General features: G+C 43.0%; 1 protein-coding gene and 1 pseudogene across 8 annotated transcripts in view; one reads left to right on the forward strand and one right to left on the reverse strand.

Annotated features, from left to right (window-relative positions):
• Positions 1-20,348, forward strand: part of LOC102912248 (fatty acid-binding protein, heart pseudogene) — an 87,551-nt pseudogene that overhangs the window by 26,994 nt on the left and 40,209 nt on the right. The gene's annotated exons all lie outside the window — the stretch shown is intronic.
• LOC102924806 (uncharacterized) overlaps positions 1-20,348 on the reverse strand; it is a 179,241-nt gene that overhangs the window by 9,753 nt on the left and 149,140 nt on the right. For 5 of the 7 annotated variants that reach the window (XM_076578215.1, XM_076578214.1, XM_076578211.1 and 2 more), the window contains one exon: positions 18,285-18,617. In XM_076578215.1, the coding sequence (XP_076434330.1) occupies positions 18,285-18,617 (333 nt within the window). Of the gene's footprint in view, positions 1-296; positions 394-11,360; positions 11,430-18,284; positions 18,618-20,348 lie in introns of those variants that run through there. The other 2 variants (XM_076578213.1, XR_013053239.1) reach the window with 2 other exon arrangements.

Consider the following 20,348-nt stretch of genomic DNA (forward strand, 5'->3'; position numbering starts at 1 on the left):
CTCAGAGTAGTGTCTGCTCAGAGCCACAGTGGTTAGTCCCCAAATCTCAACCAAAAAACACCAGCAAGACAGACTGTGAGAGAATATGAGGCATCTCTCATACTTCCACACACTATGACTGAGACCACATCTTCCCGGGGGATATTTATAGACACAGAAGAGCACTGCGTAGAGATCAAAATCTGCCATTCACAGAGCCCCTCTATGCCTAGATTTCCTCCTAGGTAACATATCACTAATGTTTGCTCAGATTTTGTAGAATCTGATGTGAAGAAAGTGATGGGCTATTTACTCACAGGCACCTAATCCTCCCAGAACCTCTAGGGCTGCTACTTTTAAGCCCATTTATGAATGATGTTCCCTGTCTTCACGCCAGAGAGGACATATGAAAAACCTGACATGTTGCCAGTGGAATCTGTGCTGGAGGTACCGGAGAATGAGGACATCAACCCCTGGACTTGCCCCACTGGATAATCTACTAAGCCTGCCTTCTGTGGGCCAGGGAGAAAACAACCCTTTTTTCCCCGAGGGCAGACTTTATGGCGTATGCATGTCATGTTCTCACCCATCCAACTGTTACTGGTTCTTGTGATCCTCCTACTCTATTTGCTCTTTATGATTTTCTTTCTCTCTCCTGCATTGGTTTCCATGAAATTAGAAATGATATTGAGGTTTTGACAATGGCAGGAATTAAAGCTGTTTTGCAGGTCATGGGAAAAACACAGAAGGCTGGTGGCAGAAAACTGTAGATGTAGTGACATATAGATAGGATAGAAGACAAGAGTTGTCCAGAACTAGTCAGAAGACAACGTGGTGAATTACAGAGTGATGAAGAAGGACTTAAGCTGAGAGGAAGCTGGCAGTCTGGTACCTTTAACCATTGCTTGTATTTCTGTGCTTTCTGAGAAACCACAGGTAGATGGCCTCTGAGGTGACACCCTCAGATGTTCTGATAAGTATTAACCTGCAAAAGAATAAGCTGCTGTGATTTGGCTTTCTTCCTGGGAACTTGTATGTGCAATCAAGGGGCACAGGGTACACTTTGCTGACTTACAAAAAGAACTTGTGAAACTATTGTGAAGAACCCAGGAAAATTCACCTGTTGAATTTTCTCATCCCTTTTTTCCTTGTATTATTACAATAAATACTGGCGTTGAGTCAGATGAAGTGAAGGCAGAGAAAATGCACATCTCCAGATCTGACAAGACTCATCAGCTCGCACCAACTCGTGTTTCTGAGTCTTTTCTTGCACCTGCCAGACATCTCTGCCCTTCTAGACCCTTGAAACTGCTGACCCTTGTTTCCCAGCATTTTCAGATTCCAATATCTGATTTCAACATTTGTTTCTTAATTGGTAAACTATAAAAACATGAGTAATCCTACCTAGTACTTCATTAACTCCACTTCTGGTCAGAAGATTCCATGACTTCCTCTCAGAGAGCAAAGTGTGCCCTGTTACCAGTCTTAAAGATAGCAATGGCTTTCATGAAGCCTCCATGGCTCAGCATCTTCAGGCCTGGGCCCTGCGCTATTCACACTAACAGGCCCTGTACTGAGAAGAGATCAGAAATTTAATGCTGCCAGCTCTAATGAAGCAATGACTTTCATGGACATTCTGAAAAATCTTACTTCTTTATTATAAGACAACTTCAGAACATACAAAGCCAACACGAGACACAACTATTTTACATTTTGAAAAGTAGTTGGTAGAACATGGTACCAACTGTTCTGTCCCTGTAGAGTTCTATTGAGGAAGGGTCCTGTACTTGGGCATTCACTGTCTCACACAGTTGGCTCCCTTCTTGACACATGCTTACTGTCACTGAGCCATCTCACAGGGTGTCCTGTGGCCTACTCGCTCATAAAATGAAGGGAACAGACAGTTTTTAAAATTTTATTTTATTAAGATTTATTTATTTATTATGTATACAGTATTCTGCCTGCATGTGTCCCTGCAGGCCAGAAGAGGGCACTGGATCTCATTACAGGTGGTTGTGAGCTACCATGGGTTGCTGGGAATTGAACTTGGGACCTATAGAAGAGCAGTAAGTGCTCTTAACCATTGAGCCATCTCTCCAGACGGGAGCAGACAGTTGTAGTTAACAGCTTTCCAGGTTCCCAAGGGAAACCTTCTCCACATTATGGAATTCAATTGAGTAACTATGTGAGGTGTACCATGGAATAAGCACCTTACTGGTGGCTTGAAATCCTTTTATTTTCTGTCTCTACTTGATGCTTGAGAAGAATACTTGAGTCCATCTCAACTACTAAAGTTTGAGCTGTAGTTCCCTATAGAATCCACACTGTGAAGATTCCACGGGGAGACTGTATGTTATGCCCAGATCATGGGGAGCCCCAAAAGACCACCACGGAGACTGAATCCCAAATACAAAAGCAAAGAGCCTTTTTTCTCTTTAAGCTCTGAGCTTGGTCTCCCTGTCTGTCCAACACAGAGGTGAGAGCAGAGAGCCCAGAGCTCAGGTGGCGTAGAGTTTTTATCAGCAGAGGTTGAGGTGAGGGGTATCCAAGGTTCAGGACCCTGATTGGCTGACAATTGTCTGGTGGGTATCTATAAAAGAAAAATAGGTGTGTGCTAGACTCAAGGATATCTGACCACCTTATCTAATGGTTGGAATGTTTGGGATACAGGTACTTCCTCATCCCTGGGTGGATCCATGGGTGGTATCAGCTTAAGACTTTTCCTGATTGTCACAAGGATGTTAGCTGAGATGCAGAGGTTGGTAGGAAATGGGCTAGTGAGGGGACCAGAGAGAATTTATACTATTTGTGCCTCTTGAACTTCAACATTCCATCCTTCCACATGTAAAGGGGCCCCAAAACAGCATGACCACACACCACCCATGACAGGCTCAGGGGCCTAGACACACCTCTGAGCAATCTTTCTAGCCCGGCAGTTTTATTTTCACTTGTCACTGGTGGACTGCTAACACTGTACCTAACCACTTCTATGAATGTAGTTTAGCACATAAATCTGCTTTGCTTAGATATTAACCAAATTTAGCCCTTAGTTGATTCATTTCTATATTAGTCACTTCCCTTTGGGTTTGCAGATGATAGCTGGAAATTATTGCTCTTTTTTTGTTTGTTTGTTTGTTTGTTTTTCGAGACAGGGTTTCTCTGTGTTGCTTTGCACCCTCCCTGAACTTGCTTTGGAGACCAGGCTGGCCTTGAACTCACAGAGATCTGCCTGCCTCTGCCTCCTGAGTGCTGGGATTTTAAAGGCATGCACCACCACTGCCCAGAAATTACTGTTCTTTTGTGTGGATCTTATTACCTCTCCTTTTGACCCTGAGGGAATTCCAGCATGGTGACCTTGCCTGAGCCAGAACATTGCTATTGCATGGGTATATAACAGTAAATCTCAGAGACTAGAGAGAGAACTAGATTGGAGAAGATTTAGATTAAAGAACTAGATGAATGAGAAAGAGGATGAGGAAAAGCCAAGGGGGGAAGAACAAGATGAGGAAGAACAAGATGAGAAAGAAGGAGATGGGAAAGAAGTAGATAGATGAGAACCTAGATAGAGCTGAACTAGATGAAGGAATTATTATGATACTACTTAGGGGGAACAGCAGAAAAATATAGAGAGAAATCAGGCAAGAAAGGAGCTAAATAAGAGAGCAGAATAGAAGCTGTGTAGACAGAGAAATGACTCAGAAGAATAAAGAAAATGGACTAAAGAGTTTCATGTATGTAGATTCATTTCATATCGTCTAAGATTAGATTATCAGCTGGTTGTAGATTCTTCCACAGGCCCTGGGAGAAGGCTATAAAGGGGCTGGACCCCAATAGACTGTTTTCACACATCTTTAATCCACAGCCTGCAGAGGCAGGCTGATCTCTAAGGGTTGAGGCCAGCCTGATCTACAAATCAAGTTACAGAACAACCAGGGCAACACAGAGAAGCTCTGTCTCAAAAACTCTCTCTGTCTCTGTCTCTGTCTCTGTCTCTGTCTCTGTCTCTCTCTCTCTCTCTCTCTCTTATACACACACACACACACACACACACAGAGTTCTGTGTTCTGCTGTTCCCATTGCCTGATGGTTTTACCAGTGTACTTGGTAAATGCATTGATTTATGATTTCTTTTTGTTTGGGGACTATTGTAGCTAGAGATTTGCTGCCTGGCCCACAGTCAGGACAAATCTCTCTTACCTGCCAGTCCCACCTGGCTGCTCAGACCAAACCAAATAAACACACAGAGGCTTATATTGTTTACAAACTGTATGGCTGTGGCAGGCTTCTTGTTAACTGTTCTTATATCTTAAATTAATCCATTTCTACTAATCTATAAGTTGCCACGTGGCTTGTGGCTTACAGGTATCTTAACATCTTCTTATGGCGGCAGCTGGCAGCTTCTCCTCACTCAGCCTTCCTGTTCCCAGAATTCTCTTCTCTGCTTGTCCCGCCTATGCTTCCTTCCTGGCTACTGGCCAAACAGCATTTTATCTATACAGAGCGATATCCACAGCAAACTATAAAAATTTATGTAACCTCTTTCTCAGTGGAACATGATATTCATGATAAAGTAACCTATCTATACACCATATACTAATCTATACATCATAAACTAACCATGTTCTAAGCCTTGGTCACTCCAATTTGGATCATAGTAATCCCTCATTTCCTTTGGAATAAGAGCAGCATTTTTCTAATTTTTAGAAATTACACTTAAATAATTGTGTCAGGCAGTGGATGAGCATATTAGGGACACACATCATTAGAGGACAACTACGTAGAACAGGTTCTCTCCTTCTATAACATCAGATCTGGGTTGACCTCAGGTCCCCAGGATTGGTGATAAGTGCCTTTTTCTACTGCGGCATCATCTCACGGGCTCAAGGGCTACATTTTGCACAGTCAAAAGCTAGTCAAATAAATGTTACAGTGGCTCACACAGAATTAAAACATGCCTCTTTCATTGGAAAAGCAAAATGTTTCAACACTAGTTTTTCTAAAAAAGGCCAAATCCCAATAAAAATTAGAAGCATTTTTTAAAAGATTTTTTTATCACAATGCAGTTATTATTAATAAACTAAGGATGGGGGAGTATGATTCAGCACAATAGGGATGTAAAATTCCAGAATTGTGCAAGCAACTTGCACGGGTATGTGAGCAACTAACAAATTCACAAACAATGAGACAGATGGTAAATGTGTAATCAGACCATGTCATGTCCCTCGGACAACCCCACCTCAGCTCTCTCAAGGATCATGGAACCCAATTCCTTAGCCAGTGTTTTTACAAAGTCCCTGCCTAGGGCTCAGATTTACTTTCCTGACTCCTGTCCTACAGCCATGTGGGCTTCATTTCCAATTCATCTCTTAGATCTGTCCTGGTGGTGTTCTGTCTTGGCTCCTGTTCCTTAACCCAAAGACAGTTTTCACTTTGTCTCCTTTCCTACTGATGACTGCTTAAAAGTCTGGGACATTTCCCACGGATCACCTGCAGTCTAAAGCAGCCATACTGCCCCTCTCCCAGATCCCAGTTGCTCATGGCTATCATATACCTGTGTCCCTGAACATCCATCCCTGTGGCTGTGATGGCCTGGTCTCTGCATCTCTCCCCTCCTGACCAGTGCCACAAATAGAACCTTTGTTGTTGTTTTTCTTTGTTTTAGCAGAGCTAACATGAATTTATTAAGGAAAAGTGAAAAGGAGTTCTCAAAAGTAGAGAAGCCCCAATTGAGGAATACTGAAATATCTAAAAGCCCCCCTCCTTTTATTTGAGACAAGGTTCCCCCTTCCCTCACTCCTTTTCCCTTTGTCTCTGTCTCTCTCTCATACACTATATATATACATACACTATGTATACATACACTGTATATACACATTTATAAATATACTATATACATTATCTATCTATCTATCTATCTATCTATCTATCTATCTATCTATCTATCTATCTATCTATCTATCAGCTTTCTATATTGCCAGAAACTCACAAAAAGTTCAAGTTAAAACTCATGACAATCTTCCTGCCCCCACCTCCGGAATGTTGAGATTACAGGTGTGTGCCACCATGTCTAGTCATCAATAGAAACTTCTCTGATGAAGGTGTCATTATGTATGTGCTCTGTACAGTATTGTAGCCTGTTTTAGCTCTTAAAATGTGGGTAGTACAAGTAAGTAAAAAAATTTTTGAGATAGGGTCTCTCTCTATACTCTTGGCTGCATGAGAACTCACTATGTATACTAGGCTGGCCTCAAACTCACAGAGATCTTTTGCCTCTGCCTCCCACGTATTGAGATTAAAGCTATGTGCCATCATGCCCAGCTATATTGGTTAAATTTTTTAAAGATTCATTTTCATTGTTTCTTAAATTATATATGTCTCTGTGTGGCTATGAGCATCTGGAATGTGCCTGCTGAGGCCAAAGACATCAGATTCCCTAGAACTGCCATTACAGGCAGTTCTGAGCCACCTGATGTTGATGGTGGGAACTGAAGATACATCCTCTAGAGGAGCAGTACAGGCTTTTACCCACTGAGCGGTCTCCAACCTCCAGTTGAGTAAGCTTTACTTTATTTTTTCAACAATTTGATTTTAATTATTAAAACATTACACATGACTACAGTGCTGGATGGTACCCAAGTATAGGTTATATTTTCCTTTGAGGCAATTTAAGTGTGGATAGAAGAGATGAACAAATGAAAATATAAGGATATGGAGAGATGACTTCATCATTCAGGGTTAGCAGGTAAGAGGATAGGAGGCATTATCTTAAAAATTGACATGTGAGAGTCAGGGGTGATGGATCCTATCTGTGATCCAGGCACTCATAAGACTGAGGCAGGAGGGTTGCCATGAGATTAAGGGCAGCCTGGTCTACATAGTAAGTTTCAAGCTAGAAAAGTTTATCTAGTAAGACCCTATCAATAAAGGAAAAAGCAAAATGTGGTATAGTTCTATAATCCCAGCATTGGAGAGGCTGAGGCAGGAGGACTGGCAGTTCTGAGCTAGCCTGGGCTATTAAAAGAGGAAAAATATAAAGAAGCAAAGCAAAGTAAGTGACAGGAGAGGTTAAGAGCTTAAAGGAGACAGGTGAAGGGCAGAAGGTATCAGAAATGAGGAAAGGATGAAGATGGGAGCTGAGGAGCTGAGCCATTAAATACCTTAGGAGTGGATTTCCCCAACACTAGCCCATGGGCTCTCACACGACCAGCCACTGTGCCCTAATGCTCACAGAGGACATAACCCAGGGGAATTTCTTACTATTTATTTATTACTCTTGTCATAAACTCTCTACTACTGTCTGTGAACGTGTGCAGGCCATGGTGCTCATGTGAAGGAGAAAACAACTATCAGAGGTTGTTTCTCCCCTTCCACCATTATTAGGATTCCAGGATCAACTCAGTGTATCTGTTCGGCCAAGCACCTTGATCCCTGAGCCTTGTCAGGATGATGGAATTTTTCTTTGTTAACTAGAGCTTTGCAGTCTTCCTGAGTCACTACATTTTAGGGTCAGCTTTGGCATCTTCTGAAGGTTACTCATCACTTGCAGGGGAGTACTGTGTGATGACAGGACTCAGGTATGAGACCAGAATTCCCAGTTTCTTACTAAAGAGCTTCATTTGTAGGAATATAGGGATAGCACATTGGCAAAACACATCACAACTGAGCCTCTGGTGCCCTCTCTGAAACAGTTCAACTGCTTCGATTCATGTTATTTTCACCAAAGCAAGAACTCATTGGCCCCCTGCACTACTAGGTTCTCACTGAATCACTCCATTGTTCCTCAACACCGCCACTTATTCTCAAGCTTCTATCCATAACCTGAAATCCCCTCCAAATGGTCTCCTAATGTCCCATAGTCCTCTGCCAACTCTGCTTACCATATAAGCCAGCCATTTCCCTTCACTTCCTACTCACATTAGAATGCTGATATTGAGACTGGAGAGATGGTTCACAGTAAAGAGGGTCTACCACCCTTGCAGAGGACTGGAGTATGGCTCCCAGCACCAACCTCAGGTGGGTCACAACCACCCTTAACTCCACCTCCAGAGAATCTGAGAGTTGAGAAGGCTTCTGCTTCACATGATATATATATATATATATATATATATATATATATATATATATATATATATATATATATATATATATATCCATGCAGGCACACACACATACACATAATTTAAAATAATAATTATAAATCAGGAAGGTAGATAGTTAAAGCTATAAGATATTCATGTCTACTATCGCAAACACTACTAGAAATCTAAATGTTTACTGATTTTACATTTATTGCATAGCTACAGTGAATTATATATAATTCTATTATTTCTTGTATATATCTGGGAATCAAAGACCCCTGATCTCATGAAGTTTGTATTTTTTTTGTTGTTGTTGTTTTTGGAGACAGGGTTTCTCTGTGTAGCTTTGCACCTTTTCTGGCACTTGCTTTGTAGACCAGGCTGGCCTCAAACTCACAGAGATCCACCTGGCTCTGCCTCCCAAGTGCTGGGATTGAAAACATGTGCCACCACTGCCTGACATGAAGCTTGTATTTATGTTGAAAAGTAATATGTTAAGAAATACATTTAAAAAATTAGCTGGGCGGTGGTGTCACATGCCTTTAATCCCAGCACTTGGGAGGCAGAGGCAGGCAGATCTCTGTGAGTTCGAGGCCAGCCTGGGCTCCCAAGTGAGTCCCAGGAAAGGCACAAAGCTACACAGAGAAACCCTGTCTCAAAAAAAAATTAATTCAGAAGGTAGCTCAGAGTGGTTAAAGAGTTCACCCTCAGTCACACAGGAGGAGGGCTGCAGACAGACAGCAGTCTTAACCATCTTCCTCTTGGATGAACAAGTGAACAAAGCGGAAAGACACAGACAGCAGACAGCAAGCTGTGGGAGCTTTAGTGTAGGAAGGAGGGGGGTGGGTGCAATTTGAATTGGTTTGCCAGGCTACATGGACTTTCTAATGCTTTTCCTGAGAAGGTGGGATGTGAGCAAAGCTGAAGAAGGTGAGGCCAACTAGAGAGAGATGTTACAGGAGAAGAAAGAGGGAGGGCAAAGGACCAGATGCGGGAGAGTGCCTGTGGCAGGGGAGGGTAAAGGGAGGGGCAGCAATGCACAGGATGAAGGGGCAGGCTGGGTATGGGACTCAGGAGACACTTCTTGAGGTCTCTCCTTTCACAAAAACACAGTCTTTTGCCGGGCGGTGGTGGCACACGCCTTTAATCCCAGCACTCGGGAGGCAGAGCCAGGTGGATCTCTGTGAGTTCGAGGCCAGCCTGGGCTACCAAGTGAGTTCCAGGAAAGGCGCAAAGCTACACAGAGAAACCCTGTCTCGAAAAACCAAAAAAAAAAAAAAAACACAGTCTTTGCTGGGGTTTAGGGGTGCCAGGACCTGGTGCCCTCTGGGGAGAGCTCTGACTGCTAGGCTGCCAAGCAAGGACACCTTAGGGTCCATGGCAGGAATTCAGTGTGGAAGAGACAACAGAAGGCAACATGATCAATGAAACCAAGACACTCATGTCAGTGTGCCCAGAAGGCAGAGCAAACTGGACTTCTGTAGGCTGGACGTCTGAAGAGGATGAGTTCCTCAGGCCTGAGCAGGGCATGACGGGAGGGCATGTCAGCAGAGAAGGGAGGAGCTGTTTCCACCGAGGGTTTGGGGGGGATATTGTGGGTTTTGGTCATGTTCAATGTTAAATATTTGGGGCCACATAGAGGAGGAAGGTCTGCGATAAACATCCACTTGGAGTAACTGGCTTAGAAATGGTGTTTGATAAGCAGAAGCCTGAACCTGGTAGGTATACTGGGAAATGCCTGTGCAATGGGGAATGTCTTTACTGAGGCTGTTCAGATTTTTAGGTGCTGAGGCAAGGCCGTGGGCATGGGCTTCCTTCAAAGGGGCAACTGAGAAGGCTTGTCCACAGGCAGAATCAGCTCAAAGAGCAAGAGCATAAAGACATGGAGGATGCTGGGCAGTGGTGGCACATGTCTTTAATCCCAGCACTTGGGAAGCAGAGACAGGTGGATCTTTGTGAGTTCGAGACCAGCCTGGTCTACACAGCCATATCCAGGAAAGGCACAAAGCTACACAGAGAAACCCTATCTTGGAAAAAACAAACAAACAAACAAACAAACAAACAAACAAACAAAGAGAAGGAGGGCCTGAAAGTCAAGGTCAAACAGTGGCAAAGGCACCATCAATGATCCCAGGTCAGAGCTGAAAAGGTCAGGGTGAGGTTGGTCCAGAGGACCTTACAGCTGCAGGGCCAGTGACCTTCCTGGGTTGGAGACATCAGTGAAAATGGATGCAAGAAAACAGAAAACAAGGCAATAACAGGAAACCCAGAACTGAGGGTCTGTGGACTGAAGCTCTCTACTCTTCACACAGCAGATATCTAAACAGCTGGACATGAGCTCAAGATCCCTAAGACTGTGACCTTGACTGAGTAGAAGTGCATCCTAATGGGGGAGGGATAGAATGCTGAAGGTCAGAGCCAAAGTTATCTCAAGGTATCTTAGATCTTTGAATAGCCATTAGCTACTAAGCTAAGCTTCTAGCAATCTAACTTTAGATAAAACTTGAAATGCAGGCTGGGTTGACTTCAGCTGGCTCCACCCACTCTGAGGCTGGGAAGGCACTAAATGCAGCATCTTATGACCAGAAATCTTTGTGCCTTGCTGTAGCCCTGACCTTGTGACCCACAGGTGTGGTTGGTTAGTTTTTTATTTATTTACTTATTTTTGTATTCACTAAATACAAAAGGTGGTACACATACACAATGGAGTACTACTCAGTAGAGAAAAACAATGACAGCATAAAATTTGCAGGCAAAGAAATGGAACTAGAAAATATCACCGTGAGTGAGGCAACCTAGACCCAGAAGGACAAACATGGTATATACTAACTGTTGGTTAAGTGGCGGTGCTCGGGCCATACTGACGAGAGAGAATGCTGGATGTATTGGTGACAGAAGAATCATGAGCCATGGTTACCTTTCTAGAGCTTTATTTAGAGAGAGAAGGAGAGAGAGAGAGAGAGAGAGAGAGAGAGAGAGAGAGAGAGAGAGAGAGAGAGAGAGAAACTGCACTGAGAGAGAGAATACGGGAGAGTACAGGAGAGAGCACAGAGGGCACACCTGATTCTTAGGCTGGGACACCATCACAGGCTAGTGACTTATTAAGGACATAATTCTTGCATTCTAGACTTTCATTTATTATTAAAAAAAAAACAGGTAGATGGGAATAAGGGCATCGTTTCTCTCAAAAGCTGCTTCCACCTGATTACTGGACGTTGCTTGGCTCTTGGGGGAATGGGGAAGGGGAGTCTTCTGTAGTAAATGTAGTCATGGGTCTTGCTGTAGTTGTGAGTCTTCTTGAAATTGTGGGTCTTCCTGTAGTTCTGTATCCTCCTGTAGTTGTGGGTCTTGTTGGAGGACTTGTGGAAATTTCTGGATTTGAAAATCAAAATAAACAAGGATCAGTCAAGCAAGAATAGGCAAGTGCTTCTGTTGTAGCACCCATGAGAGGCTGTCCCCAGAGAGACTCTTCCTGAACTTCTATTCATTGTCATTGACCAACTAGGAGTGGGCAGGTCCAATAGGAGGCAGCTACACTTATCATATGGAGCTGAGCACAGAGCCCATGTTCCTAAGGACACACTGTATAAGGGACAGGTGTCAGATCCTCAGATGTCTAAGCATAGCTGTGAGACTGTGAGATTATGAGGGGCTGGCACTGCTGTCAGTGGTGACTGACTTCACCCACATTTCCAGGCCCAGCATGTTCATTTCAGTCAGTCCCCAGAGGACACAACATACAGCCCTGCATCTTAGCTTGCAGATCCCACACAAGCCCCAACTAAATGGGATTTGCACAATTGGGTAGAGAATGGATATTGTTTATGGTGCCTTCCAATGTAAGACAGACAAGGTGAATACCACTTATCCACAAATGCTTGGCATAGTTTGAGAATTTAAATCTTGCTTAAATATTTGGTATATTTGCATATAGATAATATCTTATGAGTAGGGCTCAAGTATAAACATAGATAGATGTAGCATTCATATAATTGCACTTTACATATGTAGCTTAAAGGGTAACTTTATAAACTGTGGATAATTCTGCATATGATACTTTCATGATGTTGAGTTTTCAAGGTGAATTATCAAGTCTATCGTCAAAAGATTCCAGATTTGGGAGCATTGTAGATTTGGAATGTTTGGATTAGGCCGGTTCAACCTACAATTCACAAGTCAACAGCATCCAAAGTGCTGTAAGGAGCCAAACAGCTACTGATGGTCTCAGTGTGCAGAGTTCCAGACAGGACCTAAGGCAAAGTTGTGCTGGGATCACACAGTAAGCCAGGACTCATGCTGTCTGTGTCAGAAGACACATGTGTTCCCTGTAAGTAATCTCCTTTGATCTGGACTGTGCTAACTACAAAATAAAACCTCAGCAACAAGGAATAATTGCTTTAAAAACTCTTCTTTACGTTGAATACAGTGTAGTCCCTTAATATAGTGTGTGCTTACCTTGAAATAAAAAAAAAAAACCTGTCGTGTTCCTACTATGTGTAGGGAAGTAGTGGGAGTAGAGCATGCCCCTTAAATTAAATACATTAATTTATTCATTTATTTGTGTGTTTGTGGGATGTCACAAATGCGGATGCCAGGGGATAACTTTTCAGAGTCTGTTCTCTCCTTCCACCATGTGGGCCTAGGGATTGAACTCAGGTCATCAGGTTTAGCAGTGGGCACCTTTCCCCACTGAGCCATCTCACTGGCCCTCAAGCCCCTTTTATGGAGAGAGTCAGATGAAAGGATTTTTGTCTCAGGGACATAAAAACAGGTGTTCAGGAGCAAGCACTCATGTCAATCAATGAAAGTCACTGCTGACAACTTAGCAAGGAGTGGGTGTGGCTGTGCTGCAGTAAAACTCTTCCCAGCAGCAGGGGGTCTGTTTCTAACCTGGTCTGCTTAGTTTGCTGATCCAGTCTAATGTGTGGGCAGAGGCCTGAGCACAGTACACCCCCTCCCTGGAGAGCAAAAATCTCTGAGGTTGAGAAAAGCAAGCATGTGGACAATCTAGTCAGAAGATCACTGTGAGAACAAAGCCAGGAAAGAATCACCAGCTCAGGAGCTTTGCTTCTCTTGCCCTGGGGCATTTTTTTTTCTTCCAGGTAGATGGGAAAGTTCTTAGGAGCTGATGAGGGTCCCAGAGCAGCTGAAGAGGAAGCTCCATGTGTTTAAACCATGAGAAGATGTGGACTTGGTTGTTAAAGGAGGAAACAGTTGCTGGCTCATTTAGGGACTACAGTGACTAAGGGTGACTTTGTAAGCACTGACCTGCTGTGGGATGTTCTGTATGGCAAATGTGTTGCTCTGATTGGTTAATAAAAAAAACACTGATTGGCCAGTAGTCAGGCAGGAGGAAGTATAGTCAGGACAAGGAGGTAAAGAATTCTGGGAAGTAGAAGGCAGAGTCAGAGACACTGTCAGCCGCCACCATGAGAAGCCGCATGTGAAGATGCCAGTAAGCTACGCACCACGGGCAAGGTATAAATTTATAGAAATGCTTTAATTTAAGATATAAGAACAGTTAGCAAGAAGCCTGACACGACTGCACAGTTTGTAAGCAATATAAGTCTCAGTGTTTACTTGGTTGGGTCTGAGCGTCTGTGGGAGTTGCGGGTGACAAAGATTTGTCTTGACTGTGGGTCAGGCAGGAATACTCTAGCAACAAATGGCACCCAACGAGTTGGCAAGAGTTTCCACCTAAAACTTGAGAAAAGATTCTAAAACGGAGGTAAAAACAGCTTTCTAATTGTCTCTCTCAAATGAGCGGCAGCTTGCCGGTTTGAGCTACTGGTGGGTTCCTATCTGTGAGCTAGATCTGCAGTATGGTGGGAATGAGGTCTCTGCAAGTGGTACATCTAAGCTGCATAGTGGATTTACCCTTTGCTAGTACAAAACAAAACAAAACAAAAAAAAGTTTTCTGGGCTACACGCTGCTTGGATAAAAGCATAGACCCACTATAGCTCCCAGAGCTGGCAGTAAACGTACCACCATCATGTTGGGAAGCTGAGGTGGGCAGAGCCAGCAGCCAAAACACCGTTTCAATCTTACAAATGCTGCAGTTTAAAGCAATAGATTCACAATAAGGCAGATTCAGATGTAATAGTTTACAATGTGTGTAAAATATACATAGGCTTGAAAGAGACAAAAAAGGTAATATATACAGTTATATAAACAAATACATAGTTTTAAAAAATAAGTCTTTAAAGAGACAGTAAAATTAATATAAAAAATTAGCATCGTAAAGATGAATATTACACAGAGAATCGGGATTGTGTTGTCTTTGGGATTTTTAACTGCAGAAAAATATTTGACCGTAAAAGATGTTGAGTTAAACCAATATGTTTATTTTAAAGATTCCTTGACTTTAAAATTTGGATATAAGGATGTGTTACTTTGAAAGGAGACTCTGCTTTTGTTTCCACAGAAAGCAAGAGGCTATGGATTTGTTCCAGATTAAGGTACATAAGGTTTGACCAGCCAAGACCCCCTGAAAGGTCTCTGATGACACCATGGCCCAGATAATCTAATGTCCAGATCAGATTCAAGGCAACTGACTCAGACAATACAGCCTCATGGACTATTCCACAATCCTAAAATTTTCTTTGTGTCCCCAAAAGATACAGCGCCCTCCTCCAGCAGGAAGTAGCAAGAGAAGCTATGCCCAAATTCCCAAATTATATGTAATTTTACTTTGTTAAGGTTAAAACCTTCTTTTTGAAAAAAAAAGAAAATGGGTAGTGTTGTGGGATGTTCAGTATGGCAAATGTGTTGCTCTGATTGGTTAGTAAATAAAAAACTGATTGGCCATTAGTCAGGCAGGAGGAAGTATAGGCGGGACAAGGAGGAGAAATATTCTAGGAAGTGAAAGGCTAAGTCAGAGACACTGCTAGCCGCCACCATGACAAGCTGCATGTGAAGATTCCGGTAAGCCACGAGTCATGTGGCAAGGTATAGATTTATGGAAATGGGTTAATTTACGATATAAGAACAGTTAGCAAGAAGCCTGCCACGGCCATACAGTTTGTAAGCAATATAAGTCTCTGTGTTTACTTGGTTGGGTCTGAGCGTCTGTGGGACTGGCGGGTGACAGAGATTTGTCCTGACTGTGGGCCAGGCAGGAATACTCTAGCTACACTGACCTGCTAACAAATCTCTAAGCTCCATAAAACCTTCAATTAATGAATTTAAATTAGCAATGCTATGCTGTAATGGCATGCCTATCCCATTTCTGGTGCTGGGGCTCTAACCCCAGAGTTTTAGGCTGAATGTGTGCAGAACCACTGCCTTCCCAAGCTATAACCAGAGGCCTTAAGAGGTTATTGTGTTTGCAGTTCTGGGACATAACCCAAGGTTTCAGGCATGCTAGACACATTTCTACCCAAACCCCAAGACACTTTACTCTCTCTCTCTCTCTCTCTCTCTCTCTCTCTCTCTCTCTCTCTCTCTTTCTATGTGTGTGTGTGTCTGTGTCTGTGTGTCTGTCTGACAGTGTGTTTTGTCTGTGTTTGTGTGAATGTGTGTTTATTCTCATGTGAGTGGGCACCCTTGGATGTCAGAATCATTCAACTTCAGCCAAGTTAGTAACATAATTTCACATCTGTGATAGGCACCAGGAACTTTATGTCTCCTCCCCAAAGCTGTCTCTATACATCATTCTTTCATACTCCATGACTAGCTTCTTCAGGATTCCTTGAGTTGCCTCACAGCCATAGTTTTAAAAGGCAGCTTCTTGCCCCATCAGAATGGACTTCATCCTAACAAGAGATGTGGCACATTTCTATAATACCATCACTGGGGAGGCTAAGGTGTGAGCAAGAAGTTCCAGGTCAGCCTGATTTACAAAGCAAGGCCCAGTACCAAAATCAAGAAATCAGTCAATCAATAAACAGGGATCCAGTAAGTTGTTTCAATGGGTAGAGGCCCTAGACTTGCAGACCTGGTCAGCTGACTTACATCCCTAGAACTCACATAAAATCATAAAGAGAGTACCAAGCATAGGAGTTTTCTCTCTGGCAAATACATCATAGTATGTAATCCCACCACATGTACATCATTTACAAACAGCCACACCATAATAAATGCAGTTTTACAAATCCAATTAAACACAAAAATAAATGAATGAATGGATATATAAGAAAATCTAGAAGCTGAAAGACTACAGAATGTTCTTAATTAAAAAATATAGAGACAGATTGTTTCTAGTATCTATTATTGATTACCATTGTCTGTGTTAAGTCCTAAATATAAAGAGATTAGGAACAGCATCAGAAGGCAGGAAGTCCTCATGAGCCTATTGTTTTAGTCAGTGCAAAAAAAAAATCAGGATATGTACAACAAGGATATGTGAAACCTGGTTCTTACGGTACACTCCTTTAATTCCAGTACTCTGGAGGCAGAGGCAGGGGAAGCTCTGTAAGTCCAAGGCCAGTCTGGTCTATAGAACAAGTTCCAGGATATCCATGACTATACAGATAAACTCTGGGGGCAAAAAAACAGAAAGAAAAGAAGGAAGGAAGGAAGGAAGGAAGGAAGGAAGGAAGGAAGGAAGGAAGGAAGGAAGAAACAAAGAAACAAAGACGCAAAGAAAGAAAGAAACAAAGAAGCAAACAAAGAAACACTGAAACTGTAATGATTCCAGACTGTAGTTCTCATAAACTTTTGTTAGAACATTGTTTTGCATGATCCCACAGTCTGAATAGGTCAAGCCCTGCCTTCCTTCTACTTGCTGACATATTTAGAGGCTGTCTGATAGGGGCCTAACAGCAGCCCCTGATTTACAGTCCTAATCAACATCTGGCTGTTCAATACTCTCTGTCACTTATGCTATGGTGAACTAAATCACATGATAGGCAACTTTTTTCCTGAATGAAAAAAAAAAAAAAGAAATAAAAGATGGTTGGGGGCTGGAAAGATGGCTCAGCGGTTACGAGTACTAGCTGTTTTTCCAGAGGTCCTGAGTTCAATTCCCAACAACCACATGGTGGCTCACAACCATCTGTAATGAGATCTGGCACCCTCTTCTGGCATGCAGGCAGAACACTGTATACATAATACATAAATAAATATTTAAAAATAAATTTAAAGAAAAAAAGAAGATGGTGGAGAAGATGATTTATTGTAGATATGAGGGAGAAAACAGACAGAGGCATCCAGTAGGATCCAGAGTGAACATGACCAGCAAACTGAACTCCCCATGTGAGGAGAGGGGAAAGCAAGGAGCCAAGATTGGGGGCCAAGAGGTCAAAAACCCTAAGGGGCCTGTCTAGCCAAAATGAGTGGGTTACCTAGGGAAGAGCACTTGGAGGAGGGGCAGCCCAGCCCAGTGCCTAAGCTGGAGAATTTATGGAGGGGGCAGGGTGTGCCAGGTACTGGCCTACCTGAGAGAATGGCAGCTAGTGTCTGCTTTGATATGTCAATATGCACCTTAGTTTGCCTTCATCCTGAGACCTAGCAGCTAACACCTCCACCACTAAAAGATGTAACAAGTCAGACTTTCTCCTTGGTCTGGGGACCAGCCTGAGCCCCTCATTCCAGTATTGGCATCTCTCTCTCTCTCTCTCTCTCTCTCTGTCTCTCTCTCTCTCTCTCTCTCTCTCTCTCTCTCTCTCTCCCTCTCCCTCTCCCTCTCCCTCTCCCTCTCCCTCTCCCTCTCCCTCTCCCTCTCCCTCTCCCTCCTGCTCTTGCTCTCACTCTTGACCTCCCTCCTTCTCTCTGTCACATTTCTGCTCTTAATGAAACTCCTCTCTGGATTGTAAATAGAAGCCCCCCCTTCCCTGGAAGCCTCTTCACACCCCATCAAGGGATGAACCTCATAGATGGTATTGTTTCTGTCTAATGCTCTTCCTATCAGCTGGAGGTCTGATCTCGGCCTTGGGGCCTCCTGATTCTAATAAAGATGATTGGAGGGAATTGTGTGTCAGTGTCATTTATGGACTACCCGCTGCTGCTCATCTGTTACTACACTGCTGAGTGACAGAGAACAGGTGTTGGAGGGAACCTGCCTCTATATGGACATTTCCAGTGTGCAGGCAACAAATTGTGTGACTAGATATGAGACCTATTTCAAAGGCTCAACGCAGGGCAGACAGGGAGCAGAACTCTCCACCTATACACAAATGTATTTATAGCAACCTTTGGTTTCCTTCTTAGAGGAAAACAGAAAATATTAGCATACAGAGGACTAGGGTCACTTGAAGAAATAAACAAAGGAAATAAAGAAAGCTTACCTGGTTTAATTTCCAAGGAATAGTTCACATAATGGAAAGATCCAGGAATCTCCACTATACAACAATATGGACCACTGTCACTCTGAATAGCATTCTCTATTGTCAAGGACACGTTTCCTTTTGAAATATGCCCCTTTAGCTGGTATCGGTTGCTCCTCTTATAGGAGACTTGATATCCATTGGTCCAGATAAGTGTTCTAGCACAATAAGCAGATTGACATTCACCAAGGCCCCAGCATGCGGTAGTGACTCCCCCATTTGTAGAGTAAGTACATGGCAGTGTGACAGGGTGACCCACCACACCTTCCACTACTTTGTAAGAACGGCGAGCATCTGTGATGGAAAAAAGAAGAGAGGGGGAAGAAATGGAGAATTAGTAACCAACATTTTCATAAATGTTGTTCATATTTCTTTTCAGAAAAATTACGGTAGGGGTTATTGTACTGGAATTTATTTTAGGGTATTATAAAACTGAGGCAAGTGCTGTACACTGAACTACAGCCCTAGTATTGTGAGACCAAAATGAGCCATCTTAGAAATAAGACCAAAATGCATTCAGCCTAAATCTAAGACCTAAGATTTCTCCTTTTAGGTACAGGACATGAGTTACTAGAATAGGCCATTAGTTACTGAAACCAGTCAGTCCAGATTCCAGAAATCAGGAAGTGTAAAGGTACAGAGTCACAAGGTAGTCATGAGTTAAAGACTGCTGGATTATGGAATGTCCTCTTCCTGGTTTCCAGGGTAACTGTCCACAGAAATGTCTCCACCTGAGGGCAGCCAATGAAAAATGGTTGTGGGTAACCACTCCCTTAGAAGTAAGATTAAGCCATGATTTCTAAAAAGCCCCTAGAATCAAGCGAATCAGAATTGTACCCATACTAGCACCCCTAAATGATGTACCCTTGTGGATTTTGCCTTTAAAAACTGAGGTTGCAAGAGGTGGGCACTTCCTCCAGCCTCCACTGTGTTGGATCTGTTGGATGAAGTCCCTGCCTAGGCTTGTATATCCTGAATTAAACCTTGCTTTTGCATTCTGACATGCTCATCTTTGGTGGTACCTCTGGGGCTTGCAATCTGGGCACAAAAGTGTGAGGCCCTAGACTTGACTTTACAGGCTCTACACTGGGGAAAGGGCCACCATCTCAGACCACCTGTTGTACTCAGTTCCATGAAGAACCTCAGGAATGTGCCTCTGAAGATAACTAGATTATCCTTCTGAGTAGTCCAGATAATCCTGTTCAGTGGGCTGTGGTTCCCCACCAAAAGTCTAACCCAATGGTTTCAAATGTGGTTTCAGGTCCAAGGTCTAGACCAATAGTTTCAAAAATTCTCCTTATGCCATATACCTTCTACCCAATCCCAAGTTGCCAATTCCTGGCTTGTGGTTTTTTTTCCTATAAAAACTCTCTACACGTGGGCTCATGGTTGCCCCCACATTTCCTTCCATCTGCCTGGTGGTGGCCCAGGTTGAACCTGAATAAAACCTTATGTGCTTACATCAGAAACCTGCTCCTTGGTGGTCTCTGGGGGTTTTGAGAAACAGGTGCAACACTAGCCTTCTTTATCATTGGAATTTGGTGTGATGGTGTGATGGTGTGTGTGTGTGCGTGTGTGTGTGTGTGTGTGTGTGTATGTTGTTTCGGGGGTTAGAGGGAATGACAACTTAATGTTTGTTGTTATCATTTGGTTTTCTGAGCCAGGATCTCACTTTGGAGCCTTGGCTGGCCTGGAACTTGCTGCATAAAACAGATTTCAAACTCCCAGAGCTTGGCTGCCTCTACCTCTCCAATTCCATGCTTAAATGTCCAGTTTTACTATCTGAATTTGAAGACAGTAAACAGTTTCATCTTAACATATTCTTCCTCAGTGGGATTACCTGATGGGTACATTTGTGAACAAAACAACTTGTCTGTTGTATGATATCCACAAGGCATTTCTTCTCTTTTATCTACTTCAGTGAGTGACTTACTTTAGAGACAGGGTCTTTTTATACCTCATCTGTCTCAAAATCAAGATCTCCCAACTCTGACTCCTGAGTTCTGGGATAGTAAACATGTGCCA

Source organism: Peromyscus maniculatus, chromosome 8 (genome assembly GCF_049852395.1).
Source record: "Peromyscus maniculatus bairdii isolate BWxNUB_F1_BW_parent chromosome 8, HU_Pman_BW_mat_3.1, whole genome shotgun sequence".
In the NCBI taxonomy this organism is placed as follows: Eukaryota; Metazoa; Chordata; class Mammalia; order Rodentia; family Cricetidae; genus Peromyscus; species Peromyscus maniculatus.